The following is a 16740-nucleotide window of genomic DNA, read 5'->3' as shown; positions in this document are numbered from 1 at the left end:
TGTCACACCTGCTAGGCAAAGCAGAAACCACCTCAGTATCACACATGAGATTCTGCTTCTCACTTGAGATATGATGGGTTCTGAGCTGCCTTTGGGGCTTAGTCTTCTTAGCACTTAGCTTCCCAGTTCTATCTCCATTGCCAGAGGGGAGTCAGCTGAGGGTAGTGTGGTATCCTGAACTTGGCTCTGTTTTCAGATCACTCCTATAAATTTCTGTTTGTGGCAGTTGGGAGGCTCTAGGCCTGAAATCTCTGGAACCATGCTTGGAACCTTTAGCCAAGCTAGAGTTCCATGAGGTAGGTGGGGGTTTTGGATAGAAGTCAGTCCCAGGCTGGAGTCCTGTGCCTTCTTCCCCTGAGTAGCCTCCCGCTTCCCCTGAAGGAGGGTCTCAGCTGGAGGTGAAGCTGGTGCTGCTGTGGAAACACAACATGCGCATTGAGTATGTGGCTGCAGCGCCCTGGCCCCTGGAGCTGGAGGGCCCTCGAGGAACACGGGTGGAAGTGACGATGGAAGGCGGCTATGACATTCTGCATGATGTGTCCTGTGCGCTAAGGCAACCCATTCGCTCCCTATATCGTACCCATGTCATCCGGCGGTTCTGGAACACGTTACAGAGGTGAGGGAGGTCACCACTCAGTGAGCAGTGCCGTTTGTTGTGCCGGAGGGACAGAGGTGTGAAACTGGGAGCTGGTGAGAGTCCCCCTGGGGACCAGGCTCGTGTCCAGGGTCCCAGGTTCCTCCGGAGCTGCCTTCCTCTGTACCCAGCAGAGTCAGGTGTGGCTCAGGGTTGGCCCTTGTTCTGCAGCATTAACCAGACGGACCAGATGCTGGCCCATCTTCAGTCCTTCTCTTCGGTCCCAGAACATTTCACGCTTCCTGACAGCACCAAGAGTGGAGTGCCACTCTTCTATATCCCTCCTGGCTCCACCACCCCGGTGAGTGACCTGGAGGCTCAGGGGCGCCCCCTGCAGTCCCCGCCCTTGTTGGATTGGCACAACTCCTGGAGCCCAGAGCCATCTTCTTTCTTTTCCTCAAGTCTGGGGCACCTAGACCAGAATTCTAAGCTTTGACCTTGAAAACAGTTCTCCCTCCTTCCAAGTTCCTGGCAGAGAAGGGTCTGTAGAGAGAGGCTGTTCTCAACAGACCACAGGTGTCAGAGATAAAGATAAGGAGACCGTGTAGCTGGTGGTGTCCCAGCTAACTGTGAGCCCCTGCACTATCTCCACATGGCATACTCTGGCCTCCTCTGGCATCTCCACTCATTTTCCACTAGTGCCAGCCACCATCAACTATGCACCTCCTGAAGACCATAGCGGCCTTGGTCCTGTGCTTACTTCTTACTCAGCCCCCAGTTGTCAGACTTGAGCTGCGAGGCCAGGGTCTATGCTGGTGTATGGTGGCCCCATCCCAAGCTCCTCTTATCATTTAGCGGTCTTCCTCCTAAGTCAGTGACGGAAATGTGACGGGCTCCATCCTTTGCCTGGATTTAGCTCTAAAGTCACAGTCTGTCTCTGGGCGCATCCTCTGGAGGCCTCTGTTTCTCGCTTCTGTCTCAGGCTGGGCTCTAAGTTCCTTTAGCCATAAACCAGTATCCTCTCGGACCCCTGGGCCCCGTGGTCCTCTTTGCTGGTTGGAGGCTGTGCCCTCTTTGTCCACGAGTGCTCCTATAGGACAGGCCTTCCTGTCCCCAGGTGCTCTCCCTGCAGCACAGCGGGTCTGACTCATCCCACGCCCAGTTCGCCGCCTACTGGAAGCCAGTGCTGTCCATGGATGCTAATTCATGGCAGAGGTGGCTGCACATGCATCGCCTCGTGCTGATCCTGGAGCATGACACGTGGGTACCCTCTGCAGCCTCAGGCGACAGGGGGTGGTGGGAAAGGGGACTAGCAGATGAGCCCTCACCTTTAGCCGAAGGAAAACTATGACTCTTCCCTAGTCTTCCTGCTCATCCACCCCCACATCCCCAGACAGCAACTAGAAGAGGAAGGTAGCAAGCTGTTCCTTGCCTCCTAGGCTTGGGGCGGCAAGGTGTGACCTCTGTGCACTCCCCTCTTCCAGACCAATCCCCAAGCACTTGCACACTCCCGGCAGCAATGGGCGCTACAGCACTGTGCAGTGCAGGATCTCGCACTCCTCACTGACCTCTCTGCTTCGAGACTGGAGCAGCTTCGTGCTGGTTGAAGGCTATTCCTATGTGAAGCTGCTCTCCAGGTGGGCAAATGACCTCCCCTCGCTCCTCCGCCTCCGCTGCATCCCATGTCTCTTCCTCTGACCCCAGACCTCACTGCTACTTCTCAGCCCTCTTAACTCCCAGTCTCGGGCTGCTCACTCACCCTCATTTCTCCCTAGTGCCCCAGACCAGCCTCCCTCCTCGTTCTACATGGTCCGCATCATTTCCAAGGCCCCATGCATGGTCCTTCGTCTGGGTTTTCCCATCGGCACACCAGCCCAGGCCCGGCACAAGGTAAGCTGGGCCCTCCCTAACTCCCAGACCTAGGAACCCTGTAGAGTGAACTAGTTCCTTTCCCCCTAAACTACACAGGGCCAGGGCCAGTGGAGAGAAGGACTGCCCCCGCCCCAGGCCAAGGAATGCTTGGAGTAGAAGGCTGTCTCACTTTATCTGGGGACCCCTTCTCCCGGATCTGTAGAAGACAAGGTTAGAAGGATCTGATCACATTTCTCCCTAGATTGTGTCGGACTTGCGGGAAGAGATTCTGCGGCTGCGTTTCCCCCACCGGGTTCAAAGCAAGGAGCCAACACCCAAGGTCAAACGGAAAGGGCTGGGGGGTGTTGGTGGGGGCACCTCTCCCTCCAAGTCCCCCCCCATGCTGGGGCCGCAGCAGGCCCTGTCTGACCGGCCCTGCCTCGTGGTCCTGCATAAGCCCCTGGACAAGCTACTCATCAGGTTGGTGTAGAGGCTGGGGCCCATGGGACACGTGAGAGGGCTGAGGCTTAGCTGGATATGAGCGGAGATCAAGTGGTCGCCTCCATTGCCCAGGTATGAGAAGCTGCCGCTGGACTACCGGGCACCCTTCTTACTGACGCTGGAGCCACCAGGGCCGCTGCCATTGGTGTCGGGCCGCTCTGCCTCTTCTAGCCTAGCATCACTGTCCCGCTACCTCTACCACCAGCGCTGGCTCTGGAGCATCCCGTCAGGCCTGGCCCCCGCACTGCCACTCAGCGCCATCGCGCAGCTCCTCTCCGTCCTCACTGAGTACGTTACCCAAGCATGGCCGGGCAGCTCGGGGCAGGAAGAGGGCAAGCCGAGACCCTGGGTTTGGCTGCTGGGAGAAAGCCTGAGTCAGGCCGCGCCCATATCTGAGCCTCCATGCCGCTGCTGCTCTGCACAGGATTTAGCCCAGAGCAGTGCCTGCCTCTCCCCCAGGCCTGTTTGCTTTGGCCTGTGCAGCTAGAGCTGTTGCATCTGAAGCACCAGTAGTCTGAGCAGGGCTGTCAGCACACGGGTCTGTCCAGATGGCTGCTGGGAGGTGGGCACGTAAGCGGCATGGGGGCAAGGGGGTGGACTCTGAGTGTGTCTCTTCTGTCTCATCCTGTCCCCACCCCCGCCCTATGGGGCTTCAGAGTCCGACTGTCAGAAGGGTTCCACTTTGCCTGCAGTGGGGAAGGAATCATCAACATGGTCCTGGAGCTTCCAATTCAGGTGCGTGCCGTCCCTTGTGACACCTCCCCACTGAGGTCCGTCATTGGAGGGACATTTGCCTCTGAGCTGCATTGGGGCTTCTGGAAACTCTGCCTCATGGGGACCCTGTGGCCAGAGGACCCAGAGCCCGAGACTAGTCCCAGGACAATATGGCAAGGGGCAGGAGTCCTGGGGCCAGAGCTAGGCCAGGCCAGGTCTCTGGCTTGGCTGAGGTTTACCCAAGATCTCCCATTCCGCCCCCAGAATGAACCCCTGGGGCAGGCTGCCGGTGAGGAGAAGCACACATGCGTTGTCCAATACATCCTCTTCCCCCCGCACTCTACCTCTACCAAAGACAGGTGAGACCCAGATCCACTCTGAGAGCCGCCTGTGTCCACATTCCCCCTTCTCCCTACTGCCCCTGAAGTTTTATCTCCTGGGCTGCTATAGTGGTGGGGTGGGGGTGCTGTTATATTTTTTTTTTTTTTAGTTCATTTGGTGGGGGAAGGGGCAAAGAGAAAGAATCCCAAGCAGGCTCCACACTGTCAATGCAGAGCCCGATGTGGGGCTCGATATCACAAACCATGAGATCATGACCTGAGCCAAAATCAAGAGTCTGATGCTTAACTGACTGAGCCACCTAGGCACCCCATTAGGTGCTTCATCAGGCAGACTTGGGCCCAGAGAGGCCACACAAATTGTGTTCATCCTATGTGCCCTCCGTGAACTGACCCCCTGCCCCTCAGTTGTGGATAGGACTCTCCACTCTGCCAGGCTCAGGGTTCCTCCTCCTCTAGCTTCTCAACAGATGATGACAATGATGTGGAGGTGGAGGCCCTGGAAGGAGACTCCGAGCTCCACCTGGTCACCGAAGTGTGGGTAGAGCCACAGTATGGGCAAGTGGGGCCTGGCCCTGAGAGCTGGAAGCACCTGCGGGATCTGACATACCCTGAGATCCCTCGAGCCGTGAGTGACCTCTGAAGCCCCCCACACCTTACTGGGTTAGCTGCTGTCCTGTGGCTCCCTGGTCCCTCCAGATCTCTGCACTCTGTGTGTCTGTGACTGTGTGGCTTCCTTGAGAGCTGGACGCCAGAGTCCTCTGGGCTGAGACAGGCTGACCCCTGACCTCTGCTCTTTGTCCCCTAGCTCCATCCTCGGGACGCTGCCTGCATAGGCTCCATGCTGAGCTTTGAATACCTTATACAGCTGTGCCAGAGCAAGGAGTGGAGTCCCCTGCCCCCAGAGCCAAGGGTCTCTGATGGTCAGTGGGGAAGGGGCTTTTGGGTGGAGCAGGAAAGTGTGTGGGGAGAAGGCAGTGATAGCTGGGGAGTCTGGGTCTCACCGTGGGTATTGTCCTCCTTCTCTGCCTCCTAGCATTGGACCAGGGAGGAGATACCTGTGTCCACGAGATCCCTTTCCATTTTGACCTAATGGGACTGTTGCCTCAGTGTCAGCAGCTCCAGATGTTCTTCCTTCTGCTTTCCAGAGGTGGGTGAACTTCGTACTTACTCCCCCACACGTAGAGGGCCAGTAAGCATGGGAGTGTTAGGGCCTGGAGAGCAGACAAGTCTGCAAACAGAGAGTGCTGGGGCAGGAGGAGGCTTGGCCTTTGCAGGAGGGCTGCCATGGTCAGGGCTGAGCCAGGGTGCTGGGCGGCAGGAGGCTCTTGGTGCTGAGCGAAGTGTATGTCGGGCAGAGCCAGAGGGCGTCCCTCTCGCCGAGGGGCCCTGTCCAGCCAACGACATGGTGCTGTGCCTGCTGCACAGCTGCCTGGGGCAGGAGCTGAGTGACCGGGAGATCCCACTGACCCCTGCTGACCAGGCCACCTTCTTGAGTGAGGTGCTGCGGCGGACCCGCCATGGTCCAGGTGAGCTCCTGCCTCTTTCCCAAACAGTACGCTCTGGCCCAGCCCCTTTCCCCACCCTCAGGGGCTTCTGTCTTTGGGTTTTGGCCTCCCCATCTCTTCATCTCAGGGTCCTGCCTCTCTGCTGGCCCTGCCCTCTTCCACCCACCTTCACCCCCATTATAGGTCCGGAGGAGCCACCAGTGGGGGACCACGGGGTCCTAAAGGATCAAGCAGTCAGCAGTGCCCAGGCCACTGGAGACTCAGCACTTCCTCCCCTGGTCAGCACTGATTTGTCTCCTTGAGCCCCTTTTCACACTGACCTCCTTCTGTTACCACACATTCATGCCCCACGTCTATCACTGGGGATACTGAATGCTTCCTGCCAGTGACAGGGTCCTGTGTTCCCCTTTGCTCTGCATCTTGCACTCTCTACCTAAGGCTGTGCCCTGTACTGAGGGTGGAGGGAGGGAGTAGTGGTTGGGCGGTTCCTTACACATTGTTCCGATGTTCTGTCTTAAAGGTTGTAGGCCCTCCTGAGACTCTGAAGCCTCTCCTCTCTACCCATTCCCCTCAGTGGCGCTGCTATGCAAGGCTTGTGACTCCCCAGCATGTGTTTCTCACCTTCCTCCCAGCTGCCTTCTCAGGTACCCACGGGTCTTCATCACTAGCCTCAGATATAAACCCCTCTCCTCCCTCACCAGCCCGTCCCGGCAGCTCTAACTTATGTGTCTCTTTTCCTATTCAGATGTCCAGCATCTGGCTGCCTGTGGCCTGGAGGGACCCTCTCAAGAGGAGACAAAGCCTAAGTTTGGGGACTGGAGTGGGGTCTCCAGCCTGAAAGATGTGGGAGGAACTGGGGTGAGGGCTACAAAGGCCCAGGTCCCCACCCTCAGTGTCACTCCAGCTGGCGGTAAGGCTGCTGACTCTGAAGTCAGTTAAGCAGGTGCAGGGTTGGGACCAAATAGAAGGCTTGGAGACCACGTGACACCTCTTCCCACAGACATTGCCCAGGATCCAGGAGACCTAAGCCCACCTTTCCGTCAAGACATACAGGCTTATGCTGGGCGTCAGGCTCCACAGATGGAGGGTGCAGATGGTCCCCGGACCCGGTGTCCGGTTTACATTTACAGCTGCGCCCTGGAAGCACTGAGGGAGCAGATGGTTAGCCTACAGCCCCCTCAGGCACCCCGAGACCTCACCTTCCGGTGAGTATCCTCGACGTGGAACTCGGTCCTCCCCCACCCGTGGCTCCCAGCCAAGGCCCGTGACCACATTAGGGGTATGGACAGACAGGTTGACGGTCAGTGGCCAGAACTCAGTTTTTTAGCCATGTCCTGCCGGCTCCTTGCTCTGCTTCCTTCAGCAAATCAAGTGAACTTTCTGGGCTGTGAATGTATTCAGTAGAGGTGTATGGACCATCCAGCAGAGTGTGGGTGAGTGGTAAGTCAGAGATGTCACTTCAGAGAGCTAGCCAAGCTCTCTCTTTGCTCCCATTCCTAGGACTCAGTTCCTTGACCAGCCCTCCCCATCCTCAGTCTGGATGGAGCCCAGGTACAAGGAGGCAGCCAACCACTGTGCCTTGCTACAGGAGCACGCACAGCGATGCTATGTCCGTGGTGAGGAAGGGGCCGCAGAAGGGAGCCTCAGGAAGGAGCGGGGCTTTACAGGATTACAGGGATGGGGACTGGGGAGCCCAATCCGGCCGTGGCCCCTTCCATTTCCTCAGGACTGTTCCGGAGTTTGCAGCAAGCGCAGAGCGTCACCTCACAGGACTTGCTGATAGCAGTAGACGCCTGCGAGGAGATACTACAAGAAGTAGACATCACGCCCTTCCTGCTTGCGCTATGTGGCCACACTCGGGGTTTGCCTCAGGCACCCCCAAGCCCTGGGCCTCTTAGCCCCGGGCCCTTCAGCAGCAGCATCGAGGAGGGCCCCGAGCCTCGGGAACGAGCTGTCCTGGCTTCTGAGTCCAGGTTAGGATTGTCCCTGAATCATGTGTCAGGGGTGCACAAAACCCCCGTAAACAGAGACTTCCCATCAGGGGGAATGGCCAGGCACGGTTGCGCCCACACCAAGGAGGCTGGTGCTTTGTCACTGGCTTCCTGCTCCCAACCAGGTTTCTTTCTCCATTTGGCATAGACCTCGGGCTCCTCCCCGTCTCTTCTGTTCTGGTGTGGAGTGTTGAGCTGGGTTAGGGGTAGGGAGTTGCCAGTTGCTATCAGTGAAAGTAGAAGCTTGTTCTGAGGACATTCATACAATAGTAATAATCTCCGGAACCCCTCTGTGAGTTTCACAGAGTGTTGCCCTCACTGCTAAGTCCGCAACTCACCGGAGGGGCCCAGCAGGTCCCTGAAGGGAGAAGGCAAGCAGACAGATGATGGCTGCGTCTGGCATCTGCTCTCCTGCCGTGCCTGCCGCATATTAGCATCGGGGAAGCAGCAGACGCAGAGGGAGGAATGTGCCAAGGACACCCAGGTCCGCACTCCAGCCCAGTTCCCCGTCTGGAGCCCTAGATCCCCCACCCTTCATGCCCCGAAATCAGTGCATCTTCTTCCCACCAAACCTTGCTTCACCCATGTTCTCCTTCCGTGGGAATGAGATCACCCTCCACCAGTGGTCCAAGTCAGAAAACTGGGAGTCATCCGTACTCATTCCTCTGTGTCACAGCAATGTCCAGTTGTTAACAAACATGGAGGTTCGAGCCAAAATTGGTTGGCTGGTTCTCCTTGCCTCTTCCACTGCCCGTGCCATTGTGCTGAGCATCCTGGCTAGAGGCAGGTGTGGGCTGCACCTAGTAGGGGAGCAGCCTCTTCCAGGACTCGCTGGTTCTTAACACCTCAGTGCTCTTCACCCCCACTCTGACCACTCAGCATAGAGACCGAGGACCTCAGCGAACCGGAGTTTCAGAGCAGCCGTGTCCTGGGGATTCCAGACCCTAGCCTGGAGATCTCTCTGACAGATGTCTGCCAGCTGCGAGGAGAGGCACATGATGCCCTTCATAGCCTCATCCAGGTGGGACGCTTCGTGAGGGCAGAAGAAGGGTGGAGCCCTGCCTGCACCGGGGCACAGTGTTCTCTCCTGGGGTGGGGGTGTGTAGGCTTCTATTCTTGGGTAGGGGATAGTGTTCAGCTGAGGGCTCACTGACATAACAGTCTCTTTTTAACCCCCAAACAGGAGAAGTTCTTGGAGATCAGTGGTCTCCACTTCCGCACAGTGCCCTCCAATCCCCACTACTTCTTCTATTGCCCTCCATCCAGCAGGCGAGAGGTGAGCAGCTTTCTCCCTTCCTCCCTCATACCCCCCAACCTGTAGCCCCAGAAGCCCCAGTGGGCCCACCCAGATCCTCTTGACCCTTGGCTCCGTGAGGCCCAGATGTGGCTCTTGTCCTGTGTTGGATAAAACTCTCTTTGTTTTGTTCAGGATGAGGGCCTCCGGAACACAGTAGACAGAAAAGTCAGTGACCTCGAGTTTTCAGAGGCTGAGCTCATAGGAGAAGAAGGTGTGTGGACAATGGGTAGAGATGAAAAGGCTGCTTATGGCCAGGATTCGCTGCCAGCCTCTCTCAATAACCACACGACATGCCTCCATGTCTAGGAGACACAGCTTGCTGTGTGGTCACTGAGAGTGACCCAGAGCTAGAGGTGGAATATCGCGAGAGCCGTGAACCAGACCTGGGGCTGGCTGGGCTCGACTCGGCCTCGCTGTCAGATGCAGACACTGTGAACCCTGATGAAGACTCCTTCAGTATCCTGGGGGGGGACTCGCCTACTGGGCCTGAGAGCCTGGTGCATGACCTGCCACCGCTCTTCCTGCACCTCACGTGCTCTGTGCGGCTGCGTGGGCAGCACAGCTCGGTACCTGTGTGCAGTCTGCCCACCTGCCTGGGTGAGTCTGGGGTGCCCAGGGGAGGGCCACTGGTCCCAGTAAGTCTGCCTGCCTGCCTGTGTGTCTGTGGGTGGATGTAACTCACCAGCACTGAGAACTTGAAGTCTGCGCTGTGCCCAGGCTCCAGCAACCCCTGACTTTCCCCCTCTTCCAGGCCAGGTCCTTTCCAGTCTGGAGGGCCCCCCCATTGGAGGCCGTGTGCCCCTGAGGGACCTCAGTATCACCCTGGACGTCTTTGTGCTGACCTTGCCTCTCGAAGTGGAGCTTCCCCCGACGTCGGACCCTCAGCACCACCGGTGTGGAGCAAGTCTGGTGGGGGGATCTGGGGCTTTGTTGGGGTAGGGGTCCCTTTATAGGAATCTAGAGTACTCAAGGACTCTAGGAGCCCTTGAGGATCCCAAGAAAGGAGTGCTGACGAGGCCCTAGGAGGAGAGTGGCTGCTGTGGCTGCTCATCTTTGACCTTCACTCCCACCCTATTCAGGTCCACATCTGAAAGCAGTGCTTCGTTCCCACGATCCCCGGGGCAGCCATCATCTTTAAGGTCGGATGATGGCCTGGGGCCCCCAGTGCCACCTCAAGAAGAAGACAGGTACTTCCCTTTGTCCCTCTCAGAGTCTCTTACTCCCTGCCCATTTTGGTCTTTGGAAACTAACATCTAAACCTTTCTTCCATTTAGGCACCCTGGGCTCTCCAATTTGGCCACACCCCACAGACTGGCTATTGAGACCACCATGAGTGAGGTGAGGGTCTTTCCTCCCCCAACCTAAGAGACAGCCCCTCAGCACTGTAGCTGATTTCCTCTCCCTCATATGAGTAAGGTAAGGCACCCCTTTATTCTGGAGTCAGAGTAGGGCCGCCCTCAATCTGTGAGGCAGAGTGTCTTCCAGTCTGGGAGTGAGGTGATGCGCCAGGCAGCCAGGGAAGTGCCCTTTGCCACTCCTTGGAATGCTCTCTGACTGTAGATCCACTGGTTGCTGGAGGACGAGATGGTAGGGGCCCTCCGAAGAGGGGGTGTCCCCCAGAGCCCGACACTGCACCGTGCGGCTGCCCACATCCATAGCTCTCCTGGACGCCCCACCTGCCTTCGCCAGACCCTGCCACTGAGTTTTGTGTTTGGGCCAGAACGTTCCCTCACACAGTTCAAGGAGGTAAGCTACCCTCAGAGCACCCCCTGGTCCTCCTGGGGCCCGTTCTTCCCTGGACTCCAGATATGGAAGTAGAAGGGCCTCCCTCCAGGACAGCCTGCTCTCCACACTGTCCCTCACCCTATATGTGAGAACCCAACTCAGAGGGAAGAGACCTGGCTCCTCTCCTTGCCTCTGGGCCTGTTGAACCTTAGGAAATTCAGTGAACTTTGCAAACTTCAGCAGTGGGGCTGTGAACGTCCGGTTTACCAGATGGTGTGAGGGTCTGCTGAGAAAGCATGGGGCGGAGTGGAGGGGGAGTGTGTGAATAGGGAGGGCTGCTCCTGCCTAAACTGAGACCTTGGCTCCCGCTCCCAGGAGTTCCGCCACCTTCACCTCCCTGGCCACATTCTTCTCGAGGATCCTGACAGTGGCTTCTTCTTTGTGGCAGTTGGCCAACAGCCAGGTGGGTCCCAAGGGGAGCTCCCTTCAGCAGCCTGGGCCTGGCACAGCCATGAAGACAGGGCCGAAGGCGTCGAAGGGGAGGTGAGCCTTTCCTGGGGTGACCTGGGGATGGAGGGGTTGGAGGTAGGTGTGTGGGGCCTGTATTCAGTCCTGACTTTCTGCCCCTCAGGCCCTGACAACCAGCCCCCAAGCCCCTGGCTCCCCAGAGGGTTCTGAGAGCACCCCCCTCCTCAGCCTTCCAGGTAAGAGAAGACTCGGGCAACAAGGTTAGGGGGCGAGGACCAGGGACTTGTAGATCCCTGGCCCTGCTTCCATCTTTGGAGGGTGATCCTAAGCAGGATCAGTAGATGTTCCAGGCATTTTCCTTCTCTTCCCAGGGAGACAGCCTGGGCCTAGCCAGGGGCTGAGCCTCATGTCCAGTCAGGGCAGTGTGGACTCTGACCACCTAGGTAAGCTGGGGTGATGGGTGGAGGACTCGAAGCTGATAGGAAGCGGACTCAGGGCTGTGCAGCAGAAGGACTGGGCAGGGGGCATCAGAAAGGACTAATGTGGAGGCCCCCACCCAGCCTGATATGCTTGGAGGCTCAGATGAGCCGAAGGGTGGGGCTGAACCTCAGCACATTTGACACAGGGTATGATGGTGGCAGCAGTGGCTCAGACAGCGAGGGTCCCAGTGAGACCCCGGGGGAGAAGGCTCCCTTCACATTGCGGACCCCCCCTGGGCCAGCACCTCCACAGCCCTCACTCTCAGGCCTCCCCGGGCCCTGCCTGCCTGACTTCTGGCTCATCGTCCGCGTACTGCAGGATCGCGTAGAAGTGTACGCACACGCACGGTAAGCGGGGCCCTGCACCTGTCTCACATTAGCTGCTTTTCCTTGCTCCCACAGCACTCCTCTCCAGTATCGCTCAGAAGAAAGACTTGGGACTGAGGGTTTGGGTCGGGGTCTAACTGTATCCTGACCACTTCCCATGGCCTGTAGCAAAGTAGATCACTCTCCGCTTTCCTAAGAAGTGAAAAGCTGGTAGGATTTGGCTCCTCACCAAGCATAAAGAGCATCTCCAGTTCAGAGCAGCTTCAGAAGTTGATGGAAACAATGGGTAATATTTAACAAGTGCTTATTATGCAGCAGACACTGTTCTAAATATTCTACCTTGATCAGCTCCCTTCATCTATGAAACAGTCCTAGAAAATACTATTCTCCTTATGGCATGGATGAAGAAACTTAAGCACAGATTAGTTAAATACTTGCCCAAGGTCACAGTAAAGGGCAGAGCCAAGATTCACAGATTGGCCTCTGGTTAACTTGGCTCTCATCACAGGGTGGGATGGGTTTGAGAAGGGGAGGCCACCATTCTTATCAAGATCTGAGAATGGAGAGGAAGTGTGCCGTGGGAAGGAAGCCTCAGGGTCTGTGTGTTGCCTGCGTGGGAGCTGGCAAAGCAAGCATGGAGCCTGTGCTTCCATAATTGCTTCTGACAATTTTTTTCCCGTTTCCCAACCCGTTTGCTTTCCTTTGTCCAGTCCTACTCCATTTTCGTGACATCTCTTGGCCTTAGCTCTCAAGCCCCCCGCCCCCACCCTACAAGTGTTTCTGATCCATCCCTCTCCTCTAGGAGCCTGGTTCGGGAGGATGGGGGGCCAGGCACTGAGTGTCGCCACCTGCAGCAGCTCCTCGTGAGGCGAGTTGGGGAGATCTGCAGGGAGGTCAACCAGGTAAGGGACTGCTGGGGGCAGGGCTCTCTGGGCATGGGACACTGCTTGCATGAGGGAGGAGTTTCCAGGAACTTGACCTTCAGAGGCTCTTGATCCAAGTTGGCCATTTTCTTTGACACCTGGTTACTGGGGTTCTATGACTCCATGGACTCTACAAACTGGGAATGCTTCCTCACTCGTCCCAGTAATGGGGGTTACTCTCCTAGGCCCTGACCGTGAACTGTCCCTTCTTGTTGCACTGTGCCAGCGCTAGGGATATAATAGTGAACCACACAGGGGAGACTCTCCAGAGCTTGTGTCGAGTGGGGCAGGGAGACACTGAACACTGGAATTGCACGAATTATTTCCACTGCAATTGTAAAGAGCTGTACAGAGGAAAAGCAGAGACCACTAGGAGAGCAAATGACAGTCTGACCTCTGAAGTGTCAGGAAGAGTTGATTTTTAGGCTGAGACCTGAAGGATGGGGAACAGGTTCCGGCAAAGGGGCGGGATGGGATGGGTTCTCCTAATGGGGGGTTCAGAGCCCAGTGACTGTGGGGCACCTCTCTGACTCCTCCCTCCGCGCCCAGTGATTACTAATGCTCTACTGAGCACTGATCCCCAGTGATAACAGGCATTCTCTCTGGCCTTTGATTACCCCTGACCACCACTGCCAATCTATGAGGAATATTTCAGTCCCCTGATACCTGGCTCCTTCTCCCAGCGACTGCTTCTGCAGGACCTCCACGACAGTCATGTGTGTAACTCTCTTCTGGTGGCCGAGAGCGAAGAAGATCTGTGGCGCAGCGAGACCCCCTTCCACTCCCGTCAGCGGGCACCACTGCCCAGTGATGGTGAGACCCCCCACACCCAGGAACCTCCCTCACGGGCTGCTGCTGCCCTCTCTGTATCCGTTCTTGGGTGAGAAGAGGAGGGCAGAGGCGCCGCGACTTGGTCACCAGTGCCAGGAGAGCAGGGAGGATAGGACAGAAAAGGATCGCTGAGTTGGGCTCTTGAGAGTTCCATGTTGTCAGTGAAAGTCGTTTCGGCAGAAAAGTGGGACCAGGAACCAGAAGAGCAGAAGTGAGGCTGTTACACAGGTGGAGCAGAGCTTGTCAGCTTGGTAGCTTGCAGGGACTAAAGGAAGATAGGAGGCGAGGGGGGAACTTGATAGTGAGCTAGAGACTCGAGCCCATTTATGTTCCACAGGGAAAGAGCCAGTAGAGAAGCAAAGGTTGAAGAATACAGGAGAACAGGGACTGTGGAAGGGGCACCGGCTATGACCTGTCTTCCTGAGGGCATGCCTCTGCCCGGGCCTGCCTTCTTTTCCAAAATGACTGTCTTTCCCCTTTGGGTGACACAGGGCTGAGGAATGGGGTGGGGGAGTGTGGACTTGTGGGCCAAGTCACAGGTGGGAGAAGGGCAGAGGGGAGGAGCCCAAGGCCCAGTAGGAGGATTTGTCTTTCAGTTGGCTGTCCTTCCAGATAGGCTGATACAAGACCCCTTTGGGATTCCTCAGATTCCTGGTCATGGTTGGGAAACATGGTAATACTCGAGATGCTAATCGAAGTCTTGACACTTCTGCCCTCTTCTCTTACTCCTGATGACCTCTCACCCCCAGCTCAGAGGGGAAAGCCAAACCATGGCATTCCTTTGCAGTTCTCCCTTCTAGTTTAAGAGTAAAATCAGACCGCTTCTTAATTTTAACATTCTCAGCAAGTCTTTGGGCAAATGTCCCTGACAGTCCTGGACGTTGTGTCTCCCTGCACATCCTGAGATGTGCTCCATATCAAAGCAGAAGTCCCCTAATTAGTGGACTTCCCAGGGTGTTGATGGCATCTTCTGGAAATTGAGCATGAGCTAGGACAGTCAAGCACTTTTGCTTCAAAGTGATTTCTAGCAGCCTCAGATGTAAGGCCAGGTGGAGCCCAGAGACGGCTGTTCCTCATTATAGTCTCCCCGTATGGTTTTGCTGAGGTCCTTAGCAACCACCATTCCGTTTCCGTGCAGCCTGTACGCTGCTCACATCCAGCAGCAGCTTCTCTGAGAACCCAGACCGCCCCCTCTACTCTCCTGGGACGTGCCTCACCAGCCTGGGAACCTGGCAAGGGTCCCACAAGGCATTAGACCGTGTCCTTGGGCTCTTGCATCTTGTCCTACTGCCCTTGGGCTTCTCTGGGATAGCTGTCCTCCAGAGCATGTTCCCTGACTCAGCAGCGTGTGTGTACACACAGGGTTCTTGTTGCCACGCCCTGTGAGCGCACAGATGGCTTATAATACATTCTAGCATGGTACAGTCAGGGTATCTTGGCATTATCTTTGAGATTTCCTCATGCTCTGCCTTACTTGACGCCTCTTCGTAACTCCTCCTCCACATCTCCCTGAGAGCCTTTGTGCTGTCACCTGTGAGCATGGTCCTGCCTTGTTGCCCAAAATGACCATCTTGCCCCTGCGGGCTAATAGGGCCAAAGAGTCCTGGGGAGCGAGGACAAGTAGGCATTTCCTAAGTGGGAAGTAGCAGGGGCTGTGTTCCGCTCTGATCCAGTGTCTCCCTTCTCCCCAGATTACGCTGCTGATGAGAGTTGTGCACCCCGAGGGTACCTGGCAGCCACCATGCAGTTTGTCCCTGGCCATTTCTCCTGTGACATTGTGTGGAAAACTGTGATTCGAGTCCATTCGCGCCTGAAAATGGGGCCCAGCATGGGGGTCTCTCGGGGTGTGTGATGGGCAGGAGACGGCAGGTGGAACTGGGGAGAATGTGGAGAGGGGAGCGTCCTGAGCCGCTGTTACTCACACAGCCATCCAGGCCCTGCGCTCCGTGCTCAACGCCTTCTCTGTGGTGAACCGGAAGAATATGTTTGTCTATCAGGAGCGAGCAACGAAGGCTGTATACTACCTGCGGTATGTGCGTCCTGGGAAGACAGGGCAAAGTAGGGCTCGAGGATGGACTCGGAGGAGGGATGTCCAAAGACTGTGCCTCTCTCTCCCAGGCTCCTGGAGACGTCCTGCAGCGAGCGGCCATGGGAAGGTGATGCCCTGCCCCCCTCCCTAGCCCTGTCCCGAAGCCAGGAGCCCATCTGTTCTGAGGAAGCCTCGGCATGTATCACTCTCATCCCCTGGTGCCCTGTGCTCCCCTCACACTCTACCCTCTGGAGCCAGGCCCTGACCAAGTTTCCCTGCAGGGTCCTCGCTCTCCCCTGGACATGGCTTCCAGCCGCGGTTCAGATGCCACGCGTCCCGTGGGCCAGGTGGACAGGCACATCCAGCTGCTGGTGCATGGCGTGGGACAGGCAGGTATGCGCCTGTGAGCGAGGGGCGGGAGTGTGACCAGATGAGGTTCCAGAATCCTCCGACACTTCTTTTGGCACCTTCCCACTCTAGCTCATGCTATGCTCTGGGTGTCCCTTAGGCAGGAGCTGGGTGAAACAGACTCCTGTGATGTTTAGAGGGTAGGCCCTGTAGCTGATTGAAATGCAGCTTGAGGAAGAGGGGCCATTAAACTTGACACCAGGTATCTAGCCTGGGTGACTGTGTAGATGGTGGTTCTGTTGGCAGGTCTGGGGTGAAGGTGATGGATTCAGTTTGGGATATGTGGAGCATGGGGTGTCCAGTAGGCAGCTGGGTGTCCCAGCGAATATTATAGCTGGTTTCATGTGGACCAGTTCTTGGGCTAAGACTGTCACGTGTGAGGTAGATGTTATTATTACTCCCATCTTCCAGATGAGGACACTGAGGCTTTGAGAGCTAGACTCACTTGTCCACAGTTACACAGTAAACTAGAACTTGGCAGCGCTAGAAACTAGTGCTGGCTGCCTCCAGTGTGTGGGGGCATATTCAAGGCTGTGGTGTAAGGGCTGGTCTGGGGGTTGCTAGATCCTCAGTCAGTGTCTTTACCTTTGTACCATGGCTGTGTCAAGGTCCCGAGATTACAGATGAGCTAGTACGGGTTCTTCGTCGGCGCCTGGACGAGGCCACACTGGATGTCATCACAGTCATGCTGGTTCGGAACTGCAAGCTGACACCGGCTGATGTGGAGGTCAGCTCTCTCCCAGCCTCCAACATCCCTCCAAGGCTCAGGTGCAGGG

At 56.7% G+C, this 16740-nt stretch overlaps 1 protein-coding gene across 8 annotated transcripts in view; it reads left to right on the top strand.

Annotated features, from left to right (window-relative positions):
• SZT2 (SZT2 subunit of KICSTOR complex) overlaps positions 1-16740 on the top strand; it is a 49485-nt gene that overhangs the window by 19561 nt on the left and 13184 nt on the right. For 5 of the 8 annotated variants that reach the window (XM_029947125.1, XM_029947127.1, XM_029947126.1 and 2 more), the window contains exons 10-47: positions 382-616; positions 806-935; positions 1692-1834; positions 2059-2211; positions 2350-2464; positions 2688-2905; positions 2999-3214; positions 3583-3661; positions 3905-3999; positions 4438-4606; positions 4787-4901; positions 5015-5128; positions 5337-5507; positions 5670-5764; positions 6007-6130; positions 6232-6396; positions 6487-6691; positions 6987-7102; positions 7213-7459; positions 8357-8498; positions 8661-8753; positions 8907-8985; positions 9081-9371; positions 9526-9667; positions 9854-9961; positions 10049-10112; positions 10335-10520; positions 10875-11042; positions 11131-11203; positions 11339-11410; positions 11593-11794; positions 12576-12675; positions 13380-13509; positions 15219-15371; positions 15454-15556; positions 15646-15751; positions 15838-15949; positions 16573-16691. In XM_029947125.1, the coding sequence (XP_029802985.1) occupies positions 382-616; positions 806-935; positions 1692-1834; positions 2059-2211; positions 2350-2464; positions 2688-2905; positions 2999-3214; positions 3583-3661; positions 3905-3999; positions 4438-4606; positions 4787-4901; positions 5015-5128; positions 5337-5507; positions 5670-5764; positions 6007-6130; positions 6232-6396; positions 6487-6691; positions 6987-7102; positions 7213-7459; positions 8357-8498; positions 8661-8753; positions 8907-8985; positions 9081-9371; positions 9526-9667; positions 9854-9961; positions 10049-10112; positions 10335-10520; positions 10875-11042; positions 11131-11203; positions 11339-11410; positions 11593-11794; positions 12576-12675; positions 13380-13509; positions 15219-15371; positions 15454-15556; positions 15646-15751; positions 15838-15949; positions 16573-16691 (5348 nt within the window). Of the gene's footprint in view, positions 1-362; positions 617-805; positions 936-1691; positions 1835-2058; positions 2212-2349; positions 2465-2687; positions 2906-2998; positions 3215-3582; positions 3662-3904; positions 4000-4437; positions 4607-4786; positions 4902-5014; positions 5129-5336; positions 5508-5669; positions 5765-6006; positions 6131-6231; positions 6397-6486; positions 6692-6986; positions 7103-7212; positions 7460-8356; positions 8499-8660; positions 8754-8906; positions 8986-9080; positions 9372-9525; positions 9668-9853; positions 9962-10048; positions 10113-10334; positions 10521-10874; positions 11043-11130; positions 11204-11338; positions 11411-11592; positions 11795-12575; positions 12676-13379; positions 13510-15218; positions 15372-15453; positions 15557-15645; positions 15752-15837; positions 15950-16572; positions 16692-16740 lie in introns of those variants that run through there. The other 3 variants (XM_029947130.1, XM_029947132.1, XM_029947133.1) reach the window with 3 other exon arrangements.

The sequence above is a fragment of the Suricata suricatta genome, chromosome 8, assembly GCF_006229205.1.
Source record: "Suricata suricatta isolate VVHF042 chromosome 8, meerkat_22Aug2017_6uvM2_HiC, whole genome shotgun sequence".
Taxonomy (NCBI): Eukaryota; Metazoa; Chordata; class Mammalia; order Carnivora; family Herpestidae; genus Suricata; species Suricata suricatta.
The sequence above is the reverse complement of the archived record's forward strand: the minus strand, read 5'-3'. Positions and strand labels throughout refer to the sequence as shown.